At 38.6% G+C, this 20,757-nt stretch overlaps 3 protein-coding genes across 8 annotated transcripts in view; 2 read left to right on the top strand and 1 right to left on the bottom strand.

The window, feature by feature from the left end:
* The window catches only part of ppfia3 (PTPRF interacting protein alpha 3), a 38,027-nt gene extending 31,746 nt beyond the window's left edge, over positions 1–6,281 (top strand). For both annotated transcript variants that reach the window (XM_079629649.1, XM_079629650.1), the window contains 5 exons: positions 2,083–2,258; positions 3,350–3,418; positions 3,620–3,782; positions 5,284–5,342; positions 6,123–6,281. In XM_079629649.1, the coding sequence (XP_079485775.1) occupies positions 2,083–2,258; positions 3,350–3,418; positions 3,620–3,782; positions 5,284–5,330 (455 nt within the window). In that variant the 3' untranslated portion in view covers positions 5,331–5,342; positions 6,123–6,281. The remainder of the gene's footprint in view (positions 1–2,082; positions 2,259–3,349; positions 3,419–3,619; positions 3,783–5,283; positions 5,343–6,122) is intronic.
* Positions 6,282–7,611: 1,330 nt separating this feature from the next.
* ntf4 (neurotrophin 4) lies at positions 7,612–18,801 on the bottom strand. 2 transcript variants are annotated; one of them, XM_079629881.1, is made up of 2 exons: positions 18,355–18,801; positions 7,612–10,994 (listed from the first exon to the last, which is right to left on the bottom strand). In XM_079629881.1, exon 2 carries the CDS (start codon positions 10,973–10,975, stop codon positions 9,596–9,598), a length of 1,380 nt encoding a protein of 459 aa, XP_079486007.1. In that variant the 5' UTR covers positions 10,976–10,994; positions 18,355–18,801; the 3' UTR covers positions 7,612–9,595. The 2 variants fall into 2 exon arrangements, with proteins under 2 accessions (XP_079486007.1, XP_079486008.1); XM_079629882.1 differs by lacking the exon at positions 18,355–18,801 and adding an exon at positions 17,329–17,875.
* The window catches only part of slc1a9 (solute carrier family 1 member 9), a 31,534-nt gene continuing 29,017 nt past the window's right edge, over positions 18,241–20,757 (top strand). Inside the window, exon 1 of one of the 4 annotated variants that reach the window (XM_079629777.1) lies at positions 18,241–18,966. In XM_079629777.1, the coding sequence (XP_079485903.1) occupies positions 18,904–18,966 (63 nt within the window). In that variant the 5' untranslated portion in view covers positions 18,241–18,903. The remainder of the gene's footprint in view (positions 18,967–20,757) is intronic. The other 3 variants (XM_079629781.1, XM_079629779.1, XM_079629780.1) reach the window with 3 other exon arrangements.

Below are 20,757 nucleotides of genomic sequence, written 5' to 3'. Positions count from 1 at the left end.
TGCCTTCATGCCATTTGAGACTATATTAAGCATGAGTGAATAACTTTATCCTGCACTACAGTGGGGAGAGATGTATGCATGTACTTTTGTGTGCATTGCTACATGCAATGTATCAAATATCAAAATTATTTTTCATGCTGTACATCACGAGGTGCCCAATCCTATTCTTGGAGAATTACCTCCCTGTAAAGTTCAGCTCCAACCCTGAACAAACTCAGCTGAACCTTATTAAGTTAAGGTAATTAAGATCTTGATAATTACAGACATGTGTATTTGATCAGGGTTGGATCTGTAAGGCCCGGCTAAATCGAACCAATCACGTGTTCAGTCTTTTGTCGTGGCAAAGTATTCTTGATTAAATGCAATACATTTTCTATACTAAATATATGTAATATATGATACTAAATATGTATAATACTTGACGATATTCATTCACATTAAACTATATATATTCTTGGGTGAATTTCAGGTGATAGAGATGAGAGAGTGAAATGTAGATTAGGATGACTCAGAGGTGCGACTTTTGTCCTTAGTGCACGAGGGGGAGTTCAAATGTTAATTTGCAGCAAGGTCCTTTGTCTACTCGAGGAGTGGTTCCTCAACTGTTTTTTTCCAGTCTTACAGATCTGAACTCTGCTGGTTGGTAGATCTCCGGGAACATGATTGGGCACCCCTGCTGTACATTATATGCACACCACCCAGCTCTTAATGCATCATGTTGCAATTTTGAGCATCAGTGAATGTTTCCACCTTTTGTAATAGTTGTTTATGAGTCCCTCAATTGTCCTCAGTGTGAGAAGATGGATCTCAAAATCGTACAGTCACTGTTGGGAAAGGGGTCAAATATGCAGAAGAGAAAACCAATGAGTGTGCAGGACCTGGAGGAAATCTCCAGAGAGCAGTGGACAGTTACAACTATACAACTAATGAAAAGCTATCACAAAACATAAAAACAGGTTTTGATTATCCAGGTAACAACACACACTATTAAAGGGTTAGTTCACCCAAAAATGAAAATTCTGTCATTAATTACTCACCCTCATGTTGTTCCAAGCCCTTAAGACTTTTGTTCATCTTCGGAACGCAAATTAATATATTTTTTTATGAAATCTGAGAGCTTTCTGTCCCTGCATTGACAACTACACCACTACCACTTTGATGCTTAAGAAAGTTCATAAAGAGATCGTAAAACTAATTAATATGAATTTACCACATTTTCTGAAGAGACTCGATCACTTTTATATGATGAACAGATTTAATTTAGGTTTTTATCCACATTTAAACATTTATCAGCGAACATAAACAAAACGAACCTGCTTGACGTGCGAGAACAAACCTCATTGGTTCTTGAGGAGCTCAAATGTGCTGTGTAACACGAGAATGAACATGATTGGTTCTCGCACGTCAAGCAAGCATGCTTGAACTTCCATTACAAAAGGAATGTTTATGTAAATAAAAGCATAAATTCAATCTGTTCATCATATATTGTGATCGTGTCTCTTCAGAAAATTTGGACTAAACCACTCAATTCATATGGATCTGTTTTACGATCTCTTTATGAACTTTTTAACCTTTGTAATGTGAAACAGGTTATTCAGGACAGTACTAAATACAAAATAACACAGAATTTTGTATGACCCCTCTTGTTAATATTATTAACATCTTGTTTATATTGCAATGGGCATGTAAACTAATGAGCAGAACTGTATATCATTATCTGAAGCTGCGCGGGTGTTTCTTATATTGACACCATGATATTAACACTGTAAATGACTCTGGAGGAATGGTTTGACTGTTTGCCATGATTGCATTCCTTCCTTTGAACTTGGGTTTGGAGAAGCTGAATCAACAAAACAAATGCAAAGCCTCTGGAATACCATGAAAAATACAAAACAGAGACAAAGACTTTGTCGAAACAAAAGCAGATGTGTCCAAATCTGTAGTGGCCATAAGATTTCCATCGGAAAAATCAGGAGCAACTGAAATTTTTTTGAAATCCACAAGATGGAAATGGATAATGATCAGTGGTTAACGCCCGCCTGGAATTCGATTCATTGTCCAGCCCTTGTGTTTCCTCCGTAGATGTGATGGTGTGGTCAAACGAGCGTGTGATGTGCTGGGTGCAGTCCATCGGCTTGAAGGAGTATGCAGATAATCTGACTGAGAGCGGTGTGCATGGTGCCCTGCTCGCCCTGGACGACACCTTTGATTACACTGACCTCGCCCTGCTCCTGCAGATACCCAATCAGAACACACAGGTACAATGACAAGACTGTTTGCAGATAGATACATCTTTTACACACTTTCAAGTCAAGTCAGCTCAACTTCTATAGCTCTTTATACAATGCAGGTTGTTTCAAAGCAGTTTCACAGTAATATACAGGAAATTCACGAGTTCACACTTACATACAATTTGAGGGGGTAAAGTTTAATGCGTATTTGGCGTGCTGTCCGGAGGGAGGGCTCCGAGCTCGGAGTTCGGCCCGAACCCAGAGCACTCCCCCCTATGTAAGTGCTTAGGACTAGAAGTGTGGAGAAGGGGTGGTGGGGGGATGCTGCAATACTGTCAAGGGATAGTAGAGGTGAGACTGCTGAGTGTATATATACCTCTTACCATTGATTACTGAGTGCTCTCCACTTGTGGTAATTATCTGAACGTGCCCCTCCCGAACTTTGTTAATAAAACCTCATATGATTATCAATGATGCAAACGTCATCAAATATGCTCCCGTCTCCCATCTCAAAAGAACATAGAAAACACTTCAAAAGGTTGGTCTAGGAAAGTATGATGTGCAGGTTCAAGCGGTCATGTATAAGGCGAACACACTGGATGGAATTTTGGATGAAAATGACATTTACAAAATGCGAATATGACCAAAATAATATTTTGATAGCATGCACATAAACTGTGAAAACACATACAGAATAAAGATGCACATAAGAAGTCAATCAAATAAATGGGAAAAAAGCGTTACTTTAATTTGCAAATTGCTTTTTTTTGGCGAAATTGCAATTTTTTCTCTTAAATTAAATTTGCAACTTGAATGCAAACGTAGCTAATGGTACTGACATTAATGTGCTTGCAACATCAATACAAAAAAATCTTATACCATTTGTTTTTTTTACTTTAAAGGCAGACATATGTATATATCGACAGCCTTTATATTTACAGTATATACAGGGAGTCTATTTATACAGTAGATGTAGGGACAGACTGAATAAAAAATAAACCTGTTGATTCATCAAGTCTCAAAACAACAAGAACTTCATAGATGAAAGCAGCGACTTACTCATTACTCCTGACTGGTCTGGGTTGATTACATGTGAGCTATGTTTATTCCACATCCAGGCACGACAACTTCTGGAGAAAGAATATAACTCCCTCATCGCCATGGGAACAGAGAGGAGGCCAGACGAGGTGAGCACCATGGGACGTGAACATCCTTTACCTCCCACCACTGAAATACACACTAGTACTGTATAATGACACTCCTCTTACGGGGTTATTGTACTTTCTAGATTTCGTAGCCAGTTTGAACAATCAACTGTATTTTGTATTGAAATGACCTGGCTGATGATTTAATTCATAAGTATTCTCTTCTGCCTTCCCGTCCTCTAGGACGGCACTAAGACGTTCACCCGCTCCCCTTCATGGAGGAAGATGTTCCGGGAGAAAGATCTGAGGGGAGTGACCTCTGACTCCTCAGAGACCTTGCCTGCTAACTTCCGTGCCTCAGCCATCTCTACCCCCTCGGTCACCCTGAGGAAGGTCCAGAGCGATGGTGAGCTCGCACAGCCTCCTCAGTTTTTAATAATGGGATTTTTATGCTTTCAATTCACAAGAAAATAGCGGGAGAGAAAGACGGGAATGGATTCAGGAAATGTCACAAGTGTTTTTAAATCATTTTGGAGGTTTTTGCCAAGGCTCTGTGCTCATCAGGTTTTGTCACATTTTTGAATGATGCTCTGAATATTATAAGATTGATTGATTGAGGGCCTGTTTGCACCTGGTCACTTCATGCGTTTTTACTGATTGGATAGCTATTCAATTTGTTAAAACGTATCCATTTACACCGCAAATGAATATAAATCTGATCTTTAAATCCTGCACGATATGCAAATTTCACGTCAACGAAAGCAACAGATATGAGCTGCATTTTATTTGTAATCAACTCATTTCAAGAACAAAGACAGCAATAGGAGAGAGAGCAGCATCAGCACTGGTAAGATAATTTAGTCTCACTACTTTTAATGAAGATGATTGTGTTTTGAGCGCTACTTTCTGTTTAATTTGAGTCAGTCCGCATTATCAGCTTTCTGAAGAGAAACTGCTCATCTGTGGCGATGCGTGTTGCAGTGTTGCATACCTGGCTATGTCATGTTGCCTATAACACGCTTTCACACATTCGTTTTTTAACATATTGGGAGGAGTAAAATTTGTATATGTGGTTTGGTTTCAACAACCAGATGCATTTACACTTGTCCAGATCCGTCTGGAATGCGTCTCAGACCACCTCCTGCAGTGATTTGAGCGATCAGATTTAAATCCATCTCGAAAGTGTTTCAGAGGGCATTTACACCTGGCCTTTTCACGATCGGATGGCTATCCTATCAGATAAAACACATGAAGTAACCAGGAAACAGGATCTTACTAGGTAGACAAAAAGGTAGATATAGCTTTTATTGTGTATATATTTTTATCGTGTGCATGTAATAGAGCGTACTAACATAAATAATACAACACACAAGTGATCAGTAAAGAGATCAGTAAGCATTACACCACTCCACAGCAGTCATATTATGAAGGTTACTTCCTGATAAATTTACATAATTACAAATTCATGAAATAGAACAAACTCATTCAAGTCAAATCAAGTATTGTCAACATTTATTTATGTATCTACACCAAAAGCAACAGGAGTTGACCCAAAGTGCTGCATAATGTAGAAAAATAGACTATTTTAATAAATTCTCAAAAAAAAAAGACAAAAAAAAAGAAAATACAGTAATACCGTAATTCAGATAAGAAACTATAAATAAGGGCAAAACCTATTAAAGGAAAGGCTACTGAAAAAAGAACCAGGATAGAGACAAAGATAAACAAGGCTTTGTGGAAATCCCCGCAATTAATTCTAAAATAACTTTATGACAGTGTTGATGCTCAGATAAACATTGTTAGAACATTGTTTCCTTATGAGTAAGTGGTTCAGGAGGGAAAGCTGTATAATGCTGTTTAGAATTATTATTTTTTACGACTAAATCTCTCTATCTCTGTCTCTCCAGCATCTCCAAGGGCAGAGTCTGGCTCAGTGAGGACATACTCCTGTTGAGGGACTGCAAAGGTGAGACATGACTAGCTAGCTTCTTTTTCAGTTTTATATATATATAATTATATATATATATATATATATATATAATTTACAATGAAAGAATACTGTAAAGGTTCGCTTGCTGTAGCCCACAAGATTTAGACTTTCTAAATCTAGAAAACTGAACAGAAAAGCATAAAGAGAAAAGTATTTAATGAAAGTATTTAATGACCATGTGTGGGCAGGGCCCCCAAGAATTGTGGTACACCATTGCTAATGAATACCTTCTGTGTTCATAGTTGTACATACTGAAATCACAAAAATTCACTCATTTACGAGTTGGACGGAAACACTTTCAGCATTCGGTTGGGTTTCCTTACAGGGCCATAATGGAGTTGATTGACCCCTCCTACATATTTCACATGCTCCTTAAATGTCTTGTGTTGTTAAACTTGTTTTGGAAAGCATTGTGCTTTTCATGTTTTTATTGTGATTCATCATGTGCTTTGTGTTTGCGGTTGTGTGTGAATCGTTATCAGCCACATGGAATCGGTGTCAGCAAAACTTTGTAGGATATGGACGCCTGTCCTTCACAATCGCACCTTGTATGATAAAGCTTTTAGCTATCAATAGTGTAGTGCACTCAGCTCATCCTTGTTACAATGCACAGTTCTTCTCAAAATGAGCTCAGAAAAAATATAAAACAGTCTGCGGCTTCCATCTGGGATTGGTCATTGTGGATGCTTTTTTCTTGGCTTAACTTCAGTACACAAAATCGTGACGATGTGTTGTAATTCTGTCTCTCGCACACAGGAGGCGCCGTTGTCAGAGAGCTGGAACCGGCTTTACATTTCATTCACGGGGAGGAGGGGGGATAAGCAGAAAAAAAGCAATGAATATATACATTTATAAATATAACTCTACTGGTCTGACCATTCTGCAATAACAGAAGAGGGATGGAAAAAGAGGGGGAAAAAGAGCAAAAAAGGACAAAAGACATGAAGAATGTATGACACAAGTGAGTGGTAAGAAATGGGATGGTTGGAGGAATCGGATGACTGTTTAATCTTTCTTTCTGTCGTTCTCTCTTCTTACTTCCTGTGTCTGTGCTGATGGGACATCTGTAGATGAACTCTCTTGTCTTTCCGTCCTTCGTTTCAATGGCGCTGCCCGCAGCCCTAGTTCCTCAGAATGGCTGCCTGCAATTGGTCTCTCGAGAGCAAAGGATGTTTGTGGCAAATCAACCTGGACTTCAGGGATGTTTACATACGGTGAGGTTCAGAGGAAGTGTACTAAAGAGCACAGTCGAGGCCAAGACATCGCTGTACGTGTTTCTCAATCAGGAGAGCGAGCACAAGCTGAGAAAGACAGGCGCACCGAGAGCTACACGTGAGGCTGCAAAGGGCACAATTCTTGCTCAGTTACTACTACAGTAGGTGTTTTATTTTTATTTTCTAACATTCAGATTAAAGGTGAAAGATCAGCAGAGTGAGTCAGCAAACAAAGGGAAGCTGGTGGTGGCGGATAGATAGGAACACTGGGAGGTGAAGCGAGAGGGAAGAAGATGCTTGCGGACAAAGCAAGTGACCAGCAGAAATGAGTCCTGACGGACAGAATCGTTCCAACAACGCAAGCCATAAAAGACAACAAGAAGTGAACCGAGGAGGAGAGACGGGGAGGGAGGGTCAGGGGGAAACGAGTGAAAGAAATTGTTTAGCTTCTGTGTTGCGATGCATGTCAAACAACCAAGACGACAACGAACTAAAACTTTCGGGGAATAAGACAATATGAAGTTAAAAATAAAAAGTATGTGTACATTAACATATGAGGTTAAGAGCTTGGGGAACAATTTGTAAAATGTGTGTATTTTCATTTTTATTTTTTATGATAACTATATTTATTTTATTTATGTATGTATTGAATAATTGTATGTACATGTTCATTTAATAATTCTGACTGTAATTTAATTTTATCTAGTTTAAAGCGTAAATATGAAATATTAAAAACATGGTCATTAAAATATGCTACTTGTATGTGTAAATTTTGACTACAAAATTGTGTTATGATTTAAAAACAAACCATTACTGTTGATGAGGATGACAGTGATTCGATTTGAAAATGATGTCTGCAAAATAAACAATAATGGTAATGATGAAAATCAAAATAAAATAAAGTGTTCCTAATGGTACTAGAGTGTACTAGTGATTTTGAGATGCTTATTTTCTGAAAAGGGTGTGTGTGTGTTTGTGCGTGTGTATGTGGTGAGTTTGTTTGAATCTGACGACTGCAAATCGATGTGCTTCCTGTTTTTTTTTATTACAAAACAAATAGAACTACAATCATATTTTCCACTTTGTATTTTACTAAAGCCACTCTCGCTCATCCATCTACTTTGTAAAAAAAATGTCATATACAAAAGTTTCTACCTTGCAAAGATTACATAATACTTTATTACAATGACTCAATGTGAAAAATTATATCAAACCGTTGACTGATCTCCACAGCTTTCTTAATACAGTAACCAGGGAATCAGACTACAGTTCATTTAATCCAACACTCATTTTTTGACTGTATTTCTGTAATGTTGGATGAGTGAACATGGGCGAACCATTGTTCCAAGATGTAGCTGACACAGAAAACCACGATGAGGCACATGTTTTGGGACAGGCATTTGAAGGACACTCACGAGAAAGCCTTAATCTGCAATTCTGCTGACACTAAACACAAGTCCTCAATAATTTTTGGTTGTTATAAATACACATATATTTGAATATGTTTCACATATTGTACATTTATAAAGAAATATATTAATATCAAGTACTTGCGCTTACATACTAACTCAAAAGTAATAACTTATTGTCTGTAAACTATAGATACAATAAAACAAATGTAACACAATATATGAAAAGAATAGGGGGAAAAAAAGATCTCAGTATTGAGGTTTTCTTGTTTGTGTACATTTACACACTGGCCTAGTGAGCCGTGGATTTGGACTGGAGGGATGACAGCAGAGTGGAGGTACTCATCACCTCATATCACTTGTGTCATGAAACACAAAATGAGTTGCACCTGGACCTGGTGATAATTTCATGAACTACTTGTGAATTTCAGTCTGATCCTCACACAAACCTATCCCATGGCTTTAGAAGTTGACTCAAATTATTATGAATATGAGAAAGTGTGACATGCAACATGGTGGAATAATCTCCGGTTCCCATAGACATCTGAGACTCACACTTGGGACTGCACATGCAGAACCAACCTGAAACATATCTGTTTTTTAACGATATTTGAGCACAAGAAACACCCTTTATTTCATGAGTCACACTAACATATAATCAGATAAAATATGCGCATTTGGCGTGCTGTTCGAGGAGAGGGCTCCGAGCTCGGAATTTGGCCCGAACCCAGAGTGCTCCCGATGTATGCCTGGCTGGGATAGGAATAATCGAGAGTGAGGAGTCGGGTTGGAGGAGGAGGGATGCTGGAAAAACTGTCATGAACAGAGGTAAGTCTGCTCTATATATAAGCCTCCTCTTGCATTGATTGGGTAAATTCTGAAACTTTGTTAATAAAACATGACAGTTCATGTCAGATTTTACTGCTAATTTAAAATATGTTAACATTGTGTTTGGTCTTTGATTTTTTTGTTATTTCGCCATTGAAGTAGATAGGTCGGTCTTGCATGACCAAAATAGCTGCCTAGAGGTGTTGCAAATGTGGATGACAAACTGACTTTCCTTAAAAGGGTTGATTTAGTCCACAAGTTGTATTGTTCACTTTTATAGTGCTTTCTTGAAGCTTGACAGCCAGGTTTTTTTAGATGAGATGTGCTAAATGTAAAGTGACCCCAAACACTATTTGGACGCTTAAGCCACAATTAAAAAAATGTATAAATGAAAAAATCACAAGCACACTTTTGTTAGGTCTTCAAATATGGAATAATAAACATATTGTTCAAAATGAAGTCAAAAGGTCTTGAACACTTTATGGTGGTCAAACTTTGTTCAACTATCCCGGTGGTTATTCGGCGAGGATACCTGTGTGAACTTAATGTGAACTGGCTTCCTACTTCCATGAACCAGTTGGTTAAATAAACTGAAAATGCCACTTGCTTTGATATTACGTATCTAATGCAATTAAATTAAGTCACTCTGTAAAAAAGTCTGAAACTGTACAAAAAAATGTTTTTTTGTGTTCCACAAACAAAAATAAATCATATGGGTTTTGAGCAACACCAGAACAGATAGTCCCTTTTATTAACCTGGTGTCAGTTCTTCGTTCAACTATCTGTACCTTCTGCCTTCTCGCTCTCTTGCCCTCTCGAACTTCCTCTCAGTGTTGTACGTTCCTCTAGTGAGCAGAACGCAAACGCAGGAGGAGTCAATACGGATCCACCTCCAGCCTATCCTCATGTTGTCATCTGAGGTAAGCGCACGTACATATGACTGTTTGGTTTCGCAACTGCTCATCCAGTGTTTCTTATCCACCCCAAAGCAGCCCGCCCCCTCCACCCCCTGCCCTTCACTGTTCCCTTGCTGAAGTGGCTTACGGCACTTCGTTTCGAAGAAGTACTGCTTCAGCGGCCCAGTCTGGGTCTGGATCTCTTGCAGAATAGTGACGGTTTTGCTCCGGAGGTCCACCGCTGTCTTCTTGTCGGTCACCCAGCCGCTTTCGGCCTCACATACGGAGCGCTCGCGACCTTGCGTGTTGAGGCCGATCTGACGTTTGCGGCGGACGCTTGGAATGTGGTTGTCAGAATCAGACAGACCCAATAGTAAGTTCCTGTATGCCTCTTTGTCGCCTCCATTACTGGGTGTGGTAACATCCATTGTGTGGCTTTCCTCGTCCTCGACATCTTCAGCCAGCAAACCCAACTCCAGCATTAGGAGCAGAGGTGGGTGTTTGGGTGGGGAAAGAGCCGGGGAGAAGAGTACCCGGGGATGAGCGTCCAGCAAAAGCAGCTGATCTTCTTCCCGCAGGCCTAGGTTGTCGATCCTAAAGCCCGGTTCCGTTCCAAACACTCCATTTGGCTGTGCCAACTCTTTTCCAATGGTGCTCCCGTCTGTTTGAGCTTCATCCAGATGTTCCTGCACTGGAGATCTCTCCAGAGTGACCTTAGGACCTTCAACAGGCCCGTCTTTCAGTTTACTTCTTCCGTTCCTGTCATTTTTAAGAAAAGTTTCTGCCTCAATACTGTTTTCTTCATGTTTAAGCTGATAGTCCTTGAGAATGTTGTTGCTTGGGGAACTGTCTTTTTCGGCCAGACTTTTTTCTGTTTTGTATTCCCTATGATCGTGCGACCGGGAGGCATCTGCTCCGGTAGTCCTGCCTTCACCTGTGTAGTCCTGTTTTGTGTTATTGAAAACAATGTTTTCTGTTAAAATATTCTCTTTGTTTGCTCTACCCTTGGATATGTGGTCCTCCTCGTGTGTAAACGTGCTCTGCTTGTCGACTGTGTGGTAGTTGCTGCGGGAAGCAGCATCATGGGAGTGGCTGTCCATCGATGAGTTGGTTGGCATGCTGATCTCAGCTGTTGGGACGCTGCTGGTGTTGCTGTCGTTTCTGCCAGGCTCTATCGTCGCGGCTACAAGCCTGGGGACAGGATTTTGAGGGAAAGGCAGGGCCGAGGCGATCACCATGGCAACCAGGGGAAGCCAGTGCATCACTCCCAAGACGTGTCAACTATGAATTGATAAAAAGAGAAGAAGAATTAGAAAGTGCATATAGAGGAAAAACAGTGGAGTTTAACATGACATAAGAAATAAAACAGATAGATGACTGTAACTGTATGACGGATTATCGAAAATAAACAACAAAATGTGGAGTGGAGACTTAGTTCTGTACATGGGTTGTTGATTGGATGGAGGCAGATCTTAATGCGAGCTTGCAGTTGATTGTAAAAATGGGGCAGGGTTACGCAGATTAAATTATTGGAGAAGTCCAGCATATGTCACCAGAGAGAAGACTGTTATTTTGATTAAAAAAGGGGAACATGTGCACAGATGAATCATTCACAATAAGATCTAACATGCATTTAGACACTGAAGACTGGAGTAATGATGCTGAAAATTCAGCTTTGCCATCAGAAATAAATTATATTTGAAAGTATTTTAAAATAGAAAACCATTATTTTAAATTGTAATAATATTTCACAATATTACTATATTTTTTCTGTATTTTTGATCAAATAAATGCAGGCTTAATGAGCATCAGAAACTTATTTCAAAAACATTAAAAATAGTAATGTTTCCAAGGCGGAAATGGTCTTTCAAAAGAACGGCTCAATGCCAGCTCATAAAAAATAAAAAAGGTAAAATAAGCCTAAAACTGTAACACTATAGCTTTACTGCTTTGGCAACAGCCAGTGGAAAAAGATGCAAAATTGCCTTCTTTTTCGTGTAGAGAGAGAATGAAGCCGCAAACATGCTTCACCGTCGCCTGCTCCGGTTGGTCGGCACAGACATGAAGTCACCAGCTAGTAAGTCAACGTCTGGCAAAGCTCAGTTTGAAATCAAGCCACTAAGAGCATTTGTCTGGTGCTGGTCTAGTTTCACATGAGACCACAAACAACTCCGGTATGTGTGGAAAAGGTTGTAAATTTCACAGCTTATGAGTATGACTGAGGGAAACAAAAAGATGCCACTTTACTGCATCAGCCAAAGAATAAATTCCACTTAAAGATTAACAGAACAGAAGATAACACTATTTCAGGCTTCAAAGAAATGCTTTGATTTGATCGTCTTTTATTATCTTTTTTTTTTTGTACGTTTTTGTTTGACGTGCTTTGGGCCTACCTTCATCTTTTTTCCATACGTTTAACTTGATTGTCCCATATTCACACTTCGGTAACATGACTCTCAGCAACAGCGGGAATACCTCAGAGATTTGGGTTATTTATTGACAGGAAAACACCAAGGTTCAGCGGTCTTCTACCTAAGACAAGCTCCGGGGTGGTTACTGGCCCTGTGGTAGTGATTTATGTGCTTATTTAGTGGGGGTCAGAGTAAAACTACACTGATAAACTCTTCCTTTTACTTTCAGCACTCAGCAAACACTCGTACTATCAACCACCAGGTGGAAGCAAAACCAATGTGTCTCATCATTGGCACTTTTTTGTCTTATTGTACAATCAAAATATATAGGCCTACTCTACTCTGTTTAAATGTTTGAGGTCGGTAAGATTTTTTCATTTTAACAGTCTTTTATGCTCACAAAGGCTGCATTTAAGTGATCGAAAATAACAGTAATATTGTGAAATATTATTACAATTTAAAATAACTATTTTCTATTGTAATATATATATCTTTTTTGTATTCTGCGTTAGAAAAGCTGAATTTTCAGCATCATTACTCCAGTCTTCAGTGCCACATGATCTTTCAGAAATCATTCTAATATGATGATTTGGTGTTTAAATCAATGTTGAAAACAGTTGTGCTGCTTAATATTTTTGTGCAAACAGTGATGCATTGTTTCAGGATTCTTTGATGAAGAGAAAGCATTTTAAAACATTTATTTGAGATAGAAATCTTTTGTAACATTATGATTGTCTTTGCGGTCACATTTCATCAATTTAAGGCATCCTTGCTGAGTAAAAGTATTAATTTCCTTTACTGACCCCAAACTTTTTAACAGTACTGTATATGTAAACAAATGTATACCAGATTTATAAAAAAAATTCTGCAAACTACATAGTGAGGTCACACGTAAGCTCAGCTGTGATGCTCTTAACAGCAGCAAAAACTCAAAAATATCTTCTAAAGATTGAAGCAAGTATTCAACAAGAAAAAAGTGACTGCCCAGAGTGTCGTCTTGTTGATGATACAGTGAGGCTTGCAGCCAAACTGTCCAATGTTAAGGCCAGATGTAAATCACTCACCAATCCTGTTGTTGTGTACTGAGAATCAGCGAAGGAGAGGCAGAGAGAAAGAGAGTTCAAGAAAAGAAGAATGCTCAGAATGTCAGTGATGAGGCTTCAAGCGAGAAAACTCCTCCTGGGTTTCCCCAGGCGGGACACACTAGAATGAGGGGTGAGTAAGACCAGCTACACAGAGACAAATGACTTTTCGTTTGAGGAGACATAACCATTAGGCTCATAGGGAGAAGGTGGGTGGACAGGAAGGTTGTGTGTGAAGTGCAAAATCACCACTTGTGACACTCATAATAACAGCACCCCACCCCGGACACTGTTTTCTAATAACACTCAAGCCAAACGAACACGCTCGCACACAACGCACACAACTGAGCCTGCGGACACACGCAGGGAAAGAATGCCACCAAGTCCATACATATGCATGCTGGGACATGGAGCAGTACATGTAGTATACAAGTGCTGACTTCCTGTTTACGTTAAACATAAGAACAGTTCTGCTATGTACAAACGAGGCTCTACCGTCTGTTAAATGCAAATTTACTTGCCTAACGAAGAGAGATTTATAGTCTCATTCTTTCACAACCGCAAATGGTGACATAAACATTTCATGCACCTGACAGGACTTCATACTTTGTCTCAGCGTTTTTTTTTTCAATTATGAGGCAGTGTCAATAAAATCCCAGCATGCTGTTTACAGCTGAACTGAAGTCACATATATGAGCGCATAGAAGAATGAATCAATATTTATACATTGTTTTACAATATTTAGACTGTTCAGATAATATGAACATAAAATGAGAGAGCCCAATACAGAAAAAATAACTAGGCCTAATTCAAAACACAAATTCTTAGTCAAGTTCTTAGAAATGTACTCATGTATTCATGTTGGTTTCACGTGGACTTTATCAAGTTTAAATTGAACATATCTAAAAATATCATGTGGATGGTGTACTTAAGTAATAAAATAAAGTATGTGATTATATATACACACATTAATCTACAATAAAATATATTAGAAATAATTAATTATACTGATTTTTTTTAATTATCGTTATTTTAAAATCTATTTATCAAAATAAAATAATTTCCCCCCCACAAAAATCATGAATTTATAAATATCATTATGTTTTTAAAAAATCATGTCACATGACATTTTTCATCATGTACTAACCTTGCCTTGTCATAAAAGGGTCAAATGATCTTATATTTTAAAAGACTTGTTGACCTTGAAACTAATAATAAATGATTACGCCAAGCCAATTTTGGACATTATGTCCCCCATAAATATCACAATGAATTTGAACTCGTAAATTAAAAACATGCTCAACATAGAAGACGCACATTCAAGTCAATATATGCATGGATTGCATTTCTGTCAGATATCGTCAAATATGATTGACAGTTAGCATACAGTTTGGATTGACAGTGTGGTTCCGTTCTGGGCGAGAACTCCCTGCGCATCCATACAGCCTAGCATGGATAAGAGCAGGGAGAACAGCAATACCCCCCTTGGGGTAAACAGAACAGAACCAACATGAATGTATGCAAATATATTTAATTAAAGATTTTAAAGTACAACATAATTCGAGAATTTATTCTGATTCAAAGGGAATCAGAATGCCAAATCCTGACTGGGCGACAGGAGGAGCTGGGGATGGAGGAGGGTAATTCGCTCCTGAGAAACGCGATAGCTGCTAATAATACTGAGGGAGCTTATATATGTATTCAGTGATAGGCGTTGTATTCCTATAGGTAGATCTGGATCAGCTGATGCGAGCTTGACTAACGTGACCTGCCAGAACTAATGCTACCCTTGATTTTTACTGCAAAATATCTAGACAAAAAAAAAAAAAAGTATTGTCATCGGTCCAAAAATTACTTATTACAGAATTTACGAGTGAAAATAAAAGAACTTGTGGTTAAAGGTTGTGTGTGTGTGTGTGTGTGTGTGTGTGTGTGTGTGTGTGTGTGTGTGTGTGTGTGTGTGCGCGCACCTAAGCAAAAAGGGTGTATGTGTGTGACTTGAGAGTTAATGCATATGTTTGCTTTGGAACGGGAACACAAGCAGTAGGCAGGCACACACACGTGCAGGAGGCATATCTGTATACGCTGGGAGACATGCAGAACCACTTCATCAGCGCGCTCCATTTGCAGCAATGACATGCATCACAAACCAGAGTGGCCCTGCACTTTCTCTCCTCATCTTACGAGCAGCTCAAAAATGAGCCTCCAGCCTCACACAGAAAACGTCAAGCTCCTGAACACAATGAACCCGCATGTTTAACCCGATCTTATACACTCTGCCTCCCAAGAACCTGTGCACACACATCCACACATATCTTTGATCTGAACACACTACTCCCACCCCCATGACAAGCATAATCTGCGATCTTCTAGACAAAAGCCACCTTAGACAAACACTTTAGGCTCTCCCACCTTCTATTCTCAGCTTCACGCCACTGAAAACTTGAAGCCCGATTTATAAATAACCTCTTTCTAAGATTTTTCACTGGAAATCAGCCGGAGGGTCCAGTGCCACTTCATGATGTCACAATATCAAGCCTGTCAAATCAATTACTGCAAATGTATGGCCTTTTTTATTTATCCTCTCCAATCCGAACAAAAGCATGACTCATGATAGACATTCTACAAGCCCCCTGTTCAGACTTGACGTGTCTGACGATTTTGGAATTTTCCCATCGTCCCACTCACCCTATACACTCGGCCATAAGCATCCAACGCAGCACACTGTCTAAACTCCCATATGAAGAGATGAAGAATTCACGAGAAAAGAAAAGATAAAGAACACAGGTTTAAAATCATGTAAAAGGGGTCAAATGCATGACAACATCTAATTTTATAACTTTAAATGTGTATATTTTACTTTTTACATCATAAAGGAGTTACTGTATACTAAAACTACTGTACATTTTACAGTAACCATACAAGACCATTTATTGAAACTGAGCTGCAATAATGCCTTGCAGCTTCCACATTTTGTTTCATCAGACAGAAGAATACATGAACACGTATTCCGTCCTGCACAATCATAGTCAAATAATTAAGAAGAGGATTAAAAATGATTCAGATGTTACAAAATAGTGCATTTTTATAGTTTCCTAATTGCATCTGTGAAATATTTTTAGAACATGTGAGGAAGTCTTAAAGATAGAGTAAAAAAAACAGTGGCAGACCATCTGTCATATAAAATAAAGTTATGAACAATAAATGAGGAAGAAATTGTAAAAACAAAAATGATTTCACCCATTTAATAAGTAAAATAAAAGAGAGAGAGAGAGAGGAGAAAAGCCATCTTTCCTAAAAGGATGCTGCACACAATTTCCTCAAAGAAAAAAAATAAACGTATTCCAAAACATCACTGACCCTCCTCTTTCTTATGAAATCATTTCTCTTTAAATAATAATTATTTTTTTAAACCCATCTGCATACCGTAGCCTACAGATGTTTCTGATCACAGACACTGTGCTGCTGTTTAGAAATCAGTAGCTTAAACACATCCACCACACACTGCGAGACACATTCCGCTACTCTCACACTTTCTGATGATCTCCATCCGCTTTTTTGTCTTTCTGTCTGAGAAAGAATTTGAATCTGCTTCAGTTCAGATCCCTACTGAATACATTCAGGTTTATTCTAACTTTTTCTGTCTCAATAGCCATTACCCCTCACACATGATGTGTTACGGGGTGAGAAAATAGTGAAGTAATAATTATGTTGTAAAGGTTGTGAGCTTCTGTTTTTGTTTCTGTTTTTATAGGCTAGCTGGGCAGGTGACTGGCAGAATGTCCATGCATGTGTTAAATATTATTTTTATGGCTGCATAGACCCACCCAAAACACTTTTACTGTAAACACATTGATAGTGACAAACTACAAGCCTACTACTAACGTTACAGTATAAGTCCACACTTGCTCCATATACTGTAAACACATTGATAGTGACAAACTACAAGCCTACTACTAACGTTACAGTATAAGTCCACACTTGCTCCATAGGATTATACCTAAAATATCATACGATTAAACGATATGGGTTATTTATATATTATTCATATGGGTTATTTGTTATATATATATCACAGGAAAGAAACAGCCATAGTAAGCAAAAGCACAAACAAAAACACACCTGTGTATTTCAAACATGTTGCATTGACTTCATAGACCTCCTTCCCACAGGTCCGCAGGCAGACAGGTAAACAGAGGTGAACATTCATTTCTGACAGTAAATAAGGTCTCCGTTTTACCGCACACTGCAAGCGAGTGACGGGACTGAGCACCATAGATAACTAGCCTGTTCCAGTTTTGTCGAGTCGCTATAGGTGTTAAAAAATATGAGGTTGAACACATTTGGACTTTCGCCAAAATAGTTTTCAATCCATCTTTTTCAAGGCCTGGGGAAGCGATCGTTTTAATTCCGACTAGTAGCCTAATAAGGAGTTCAACTCATTTCCATGAGGTTCTTTCGAATAAATAATTTCAAATAGGCCTATCCATAAAAAAAAAAAAAGAATCATCTTTTTTTTTTTTTCTTCAATTACTGTAGCCTATACGTGATGTGGTCTCATATTACATGGTCTGAACGGTTTAGCAAATATGCAGGCAAATTGCATGTTTATTGCTATTTAAGTTAGGCTACTTTTAACACGACTGTTTATTGTGATTTTATGTGTCCCAGTTTGTTGCAGTGATTCAGCTCATTAAAACAAAATAATCTACTTAAATGTTTTTAATGAAATTAATTTACATCACCTAAAAGGATGTTTTAATAAAAAACGTTTTTTTTTTGTAGCTAAGTTACCAATGTGTTTGGACTTTTTTCTCAGAAAACTAAAGATAGAAAAAAAGAAAGGGAAAAAAGATCGAAAGAGACTCGGTTCACTGAGTGACTCGATCTACTCGTACTGAATTTGTGAACAAAATCACTTTGCGAACCGGTCCATCAGATCTATTATAAAGATTCGACTCAAAAGAACGATTCGTTTACATTCGCTAGTTCTGACTCTTGACAACCTGTCATCAACGAGTCCGATCAACACCTGCTTCACATTAAATTAGCTGTTACGAAAATGAACCCAAATAAACTGCATCTGTCATTTCGCCACTTTAGATGTTATCGGATCGGAAGCGTACGAGTAGTTGACGTAGCACCTACCGTTTAGGTGAGTTTCGAGCCACACGTATCTTCGGCAAACACCACATTGATTCTACAGTCCGTCAATCTCACGCAAAAATCAACGAAATTTCCAGAATAACTCTCGATTCACATAGTTGAAACGGCAGACGTGTCCCATATCATCTCCAGAGTCCACTCTGAGAAGGTCCACGTTGAGTTGTATTTCCACGGTTAACGTTAGCCTATCTGTTTAAAACGCGCCTTTTAACCTCAGGTCTGTCTTCACGCGCGAGTTTCTGGAGGATTGACATGCAAGCGGTGAACAACTAGGGCAATAATGCACGTCTGCACTGTGTATGAGCGTGAGCTCTACTTTTCCAGCAGTCAGACACCAAATCGCCGACTTTGAGTTTTAAACGAGAAACGCTGAATCTGAAGAAAAAAGTTAAAATAGAACACGTTAAATGCAAAAATTCCCGCGGCGAGAAGGTCTGAGTGCTGAAGTCGTGCGATAAGGTATCTTCATGAAAGGCGGTGAGGGGACAACAGCCAGTGGGAGTGAAAGAGGGCTGGTTTAGAAGAAGAGGAATGGACAGAGTGAAAGAAGACATTATGGTGGAGGAAAAAAAGGACGAGGACCATCTGCTTGCGGTGGGTGTAGAGAGTTCTCAATCTCATAATGGAAAAAAACACAAAAAGGAGAGTGGGAAAATTGCTTAAATGTAGCCTAATGGATAGACTGTCTTAGGAACTGGTTCATTGTCAGTTAATTGAGTTTAAGTCCAAACTAATCACCACATGCCAGCTTCATACACCAATGATAATTTTTTAAGTTGTTAATAACTGCAACGAAAAGTAGAGGACAGCAGACTCATTTATTTCATGTCAGTTTATGGGGGTCTGATGAATGTGTTGGATTTTAAGACCAGCTCTTGAAATGGGGGGCAATTTGTTAAAGCAATTTCCTCTGGAGATTTATTTTTATTTTTTTACAGCATCTACTGCCAACCAGCAAGCCCTTCATTTTTATAGCAGGAGATGTATATTGCCTTCTCTCGTTCTCCATCTCTTGTTTTCCCCTCCTCTTTCCTTCTTTCACCTAGCAGAAATTTCCATCCCACCAAAACCCATTTCCCTAGAAAGTTTAAAAAGATGAAAGGATAAGGAAAAGAAAGGACACAAAAGAGAGAAGTGTTCTGTTACAACCCTGCCCCTGTGAGACTGTCCATGAAAGAGTTAGGGGATGACAGAGATGGGGGAGAGAATAAGAGAAAGAGAGGGGTACAGAAAAGAGGTTTTCAAATGAGGAACGGGGAACCGTTGTGGAACTTCATATTTAACACACACAAACACAGGTGCGTGCACACACACACACACACACACACACACACGAATACAAAGCTCAGTAAGGTCTAAAATGTGGTCCGGCCCCCTCAGATCTTTGCTTCTGTCCTCCCCTGACGCTGTTCCTCCCTCTTGGCATTTAGTGTCATTCACTCCAGTCCTTACCTCCTTAACACTATTCAGTCTCTCTGGTTTTGTCTGAACTTGTTTTGTATGCACTTAGATATTTCAACCCCAGGGCTTATTGGTGAGATTGAAGGAGTGAGAATGAGAGAGAGCCACAAGAACAGAGAATGATTGAGAGAGAGGAGTCACTGAGGTATTGAGCGAGATGACAGGCGAACAAAGGTAGAAAGGAAAAGAAGGGACAACTCAAACGGAGGTACAAAAGTTCTTTCACACACTCGCATTCAAATGGCTAAACACACATGCACAGAAATCTCCAACACCTTGTCGTCGAAGGATAAAAATGTATTTCTGCATCTTAAAAAAAGGCAAAAGTCCTTATTAGTGTAGTGTAAACCAGCATTACTTGTTATGAAAGACCTTTTACCACCCCAAAGCACCTACCTCATCACACAAGGACCACACCGCACGTCACTGACACTGAGTCATAAATGAGAGCCTCTGACGAAATTGCAAATTTTTCAGATGCCAAACCCATACCACAGATAAGAGATTATCCTTTGCACGTAATATACTGTAACCTTGAGCTTTGGGAAAGGCGGTCAATAAATAGATGCTGCGTATTATAATTATACCAATGTTTCTATTATAGTTTTTAGTAAAATTTATATAATTGTATAATTTTATTTTCAGTTTTTATTTTCTATTTTCATTTTAGTTAAACTGTAATTTTGTTGTTTTTGTAATTTTAATTTGTTTGTATGTCTATATAGTTTTAGTCAACTATAATAACTGAGTTTTTAAAATGAATTGTAATAGAAATTAAAATAATAACGTAAATAATAAAATATAATAATAATAAAAATAATACATTTTATGGATTAGGCCTTTGTTCAATTAGGACATTTAACTAGCTTTTATAAAAGTGACTTAGAAAAAAAAACATTGCAAGTTGCTTTAGTTAAAACAACT

Source organism: Phoxinus phoxinus (genome assembly GCF_949152265.1).
Source record: "Phoxinus phoxinus genome assembly, chromosome: 1".
NCBI classification, from domain to species: domain Eukaryota; kingdom Metazoa; phylum Chordata; class Actinopteri; order Cypriniformes; family Leuciscidae; genus Phoxinus; species Phoxinus phoxinus.
Note: the sequence above shows the minus strand (reverse complement) of the source record. Positions and strands in the feature narration are given on the sequence as shown.

Excerpts from the sequence above, each read along its gene's own strand:
- ntf4 (XM_079629881.1), bottom strand. The coding sequence starts at position 10,975 with ATGCACTGGCTTCCCCTGGTTGCCATGGTGATCGCCTCGGCCCTGCCT.